This window comes from Vitis vinifera, chromosome 10 (genome assembly GCF_030704535.1).
Source record: "Vitis vinifera cultivar Pinot Noir 40024 chromosome 10, ASM3070453v1".
NCBI lineage: Eukaryota > Viridiplantae > Streptophyta > Magnoliopsida > Vitales > Vitaceae > Vitis > Vitis vinifera.
Window position 1 is genome coordinate 4,154,030 of NC_081814.1, and position 3,333 is coordinate 4,157,362.

A 3,333-nucleotide genomic window follows, 5' to 3' on the forward strand; every position below is an offset into this window, starting at 1 on the left:
CTAATATTGCAGTTTTAAAGGCTGCTAAAATTTCAATATAGAACGTTGATGGTGATAGAAGAGCATCTTTCCTTTGAAATGCTCTCTAGCTGCTTAGAAAATCAGTTCATGTTGTTGCTTTAATTCAAGCTGTTTGGCAATAGAGGAAGGGGAAACTAGGCTCTAGATCTTTGGTCCAAACAGGTTGGATGAGAAAAAGGTTAATTCTTTATGTTGTTGAGTAGTGCCCTAGTTTTATTTTATTAATAATGATGGAAAAACTGATATGGTAAGAACAATTTTTCAAAACAGGAAAACAAGTTGCTTAAATTCTTGGGCTTTATGTGGAATCTACTATCATAAGTGATGGAAGTTGCTGCTATCATGGCCACTGCTATGGAAAATGGAGGGGTAATCATCTTTCTTTTTCATTTTTCCCTTGCTTTCAAACTTTTTTTTCTTCTGATTTTTGGTGTATGTGTTTTTATTGTATTTCTTCTAGATTTTGAGAATTTTAACTGTATGAGAATTTTAGTTGTAAAGCTAATTTTTTTTGCTTATTTTATGATTTCAATTCCATAGTGCATCCACTAGTAGATACTACCATTTTTTTTAAACTTTATTTTTGTTCCACCATCCATGTAGAAATGCTAAAACACCCTTTAAGAAACTCTAACATAGCTAGAAAATTGACAATTATATATCTGTTATAGACACTCTATCAAATTGAATTTTAGCTTTAGGGGTGGTTGATAAATTGACAATTTATCTCCAAATGTATGAAAATTTTCACCTAAAAAATCAACTCATACTCATTCACTATTATTGCTTTTCATATTAGCTATATAGATTCTTTCTCCTCTTTCTAGTGATTTCACATTTATCATTTCTGGACCTTTTTGCTATGTTATCCTAAAAGGTTTAGTTGTTAGCATGGAACTTCGTTGAATTTTCACGCCTAAGGTTGTGACTTTTATGATTATCTTATTAGTTTTGTGATTTTTCCAATAAAAATGATTTTTTTCTTTTACTTATTTATTTATCTATTTATTTGGATGGGGTGGGTGGAGGATAATGAATGGTTTTTATGAATGATTTACCTTTTTATTTTACTGTCTCTTTTTTGGTTTTTAAGGGAATTATGAGCATGCCAGATTTGGCTGTTCAAGCATTGGCCTTAACCATTCGTCATTTGAAACAATTTGGTTTGGAAAGAATTCTATGTATGGGAGCTTCATTTCGGTCCTTTTCAAGCAACATGGAGATGACCCTTTCGGCGAATGCATTAGAGGTAATTGACATTGTTAATATGTATTTCTGAAATGTTATTAGTTGGACATTTTTTAAGCTCACTAGTTACATTTTAAGTTATGTACTATTCTACATTTACTGTGAATGACATAAGTAATGTGTTTGGGTTTGTGAATATAACCATATCTATTTCTAGGCATCAACTTGAACCAATGGATGATGACTAGTGAAAAAAAATTCAGCATAGATTATCAAATTTTATGTTTTGAAGCTTAGGACATTTTCACACTTATTCCATGTAATTAAAAAGGTGATTTGAATTGATATTTTGTTCTTTAACACATTTCAAAATTTTGTTCTTGTTTTGACACTAACCAAATGGTTAAATGCTTTTAGGTATTAAATAATCACTCTGATGGATCTGAGTCTGGCTCCTTGTTGCATACCATGAACCACACTCTTACCATATTTGGTTCGAGACTTCTTAGGCACTAGGTATGAGATATTGCTCTTGCAATTTTGGTCTTCATTTTCGTGAATTTGATTTTTGAGTTATACTGCATGGCATAGGTATCTCACCCTTTATGTGATAGAAACATGATATCTGCTCGTCTTGATGCTGTTTCTAAGATTGTGATGTCCATGGGTTCTTGCAAAGCATTGCAAAATTTTGGTGGGATTGATGAGGGAGACTCTAATGTCACATATGTACAACCTGAGGTTAATTATTTGCTTTCTTTAGTTTTAACAACTTTAGGAAGGTCACCAGATATTCAACGTGGACTAACAAGAATTTTCCACCGGACAGCCACTGCATCTGAAGTAAATAAATGCCTTATTCTAGTGTTTGACTTTCTTATCTGTATATAATTAACACTTGGTTCTTAGAAAGTCTTATTTATAGTGATCCTTACTATGTAGGTTTTCTTGGTGCTATCTTACTTAACAGACTTGAAATCCATACTGAAATGATAAGGTCATTATGACTTATTGAATTAGTCATGGTCTGTTTGCTGTATGAGAAAGCTATTGATCATCAAAACAACTTTTAGAGTAACCTAGAATTCTTGGATCCACCTCCACCTTAGAGTTATAATTCTTAAATAGTTGAATCCTTATTATTTTTAAATAAGATGCTCCTAAAATGCCTTTTAGCTGCAGCATTTTGGAGCCATTTGTATAAAATTGCATTTCTTGACAGCACATTTATTACTACATGCTAACAATGATTGGATGGTACAGTTCATTTCAGTCATGCAAGCTATTTTATTTGTTGGGAAACAACTTCAGCGACTTCACATAGAAGAGAAAGATGTTGATGAGAAGGGGCAATCAAGGAGTATGCACTCTGTTTTGTTAAGAAAGTTGATTTTGACAGCTTCATCATCTGGTATAATTGGGAATGCTGCAAAACTATTGTCCACCCTAAACAAAGAAGCAGCTGATAAAGGGGATTTACCTAACTTATTCAATATTTCAAGTGGCCAATTCCCAGAGGTTTGTATGAAATGTTCATCTTCTCAATTTGTGTTCCATATTGTGAATGTGATGCTTTACTGTCTTCATATATTTTCTAGTCTCTATTTTGTACTTCAATACCTCATTTATGCACAGGTTGCTAAAGCAAGGTCACTGGTTCAATCAGCAAAGGAGAAATTGGATTTATTAATTGGATTGTATCGGAAGCAGCTTCGAATGAACAATTTGGAATTCATGAGTGTTTCTGGGACCACACATTTGATAAAGGTAGTTCAGCGAAACAAATTTTGCGAGAACTTATATATGTACCTCGCCAGATAACAAAGTATTCTAATAATTTTAATGCTATTTGATCTGCTAGATATTAATCATTTTTTTCCTTTGATTTACAATTTTAAGCCTCTTGTCTTTTAGCCCTTACTTTATCAGATTAATTTGAAGTTAACAATTGTTTGAGTATTGAGTAGGAAGCGTTTTAGTTCTGTCCTGTAGAAGCTTAATGTGGGAAAACTGAAGGAATGATTTTTAGTCCTTCACTTTCCTTTTTTTATTTACCCTTCCTTTTTACTCTTGGTTAATAATTGCGACTTTTTTTTGGTGCATTTAATAACCTATTAGCATTTA

The 3,333-nt window shown here is 32.4% G+C and overlaps 1 protein-coding gene across 1 annotated transcript; it reads left to right on the forward strand.

Moving 5' to 3' along the window:
• The first annotated feature begins 1,859 nt into the window (after nucleotides 1-1,859).
• LOC109122093 (DNA mismatch repair protein MSH3-like) lies at nucleotides 1,860-3,111 on the forward strand. The gene is made up of 3 exons (XM_019218309.2): nucleotides 1,860-2,052; nucleotides 2,473-2,727; nucleotides 2,845-3,111. The coding sequence occupies exons 1-3, from the start codon at nucleotides 1,867-1,869 to the stop codon at nucleotides 3,028-3,030; spliced, it is 627 nt and encodes a 208-aa protein (XP_019073854.1). The 5' UTR covers nucleotides 1,860-1,866; the 3' UTR covers nucleotides 3,031-3,111.
• Nucleotides 3,112-3,333: the final 222 nt, after the last annotated feature.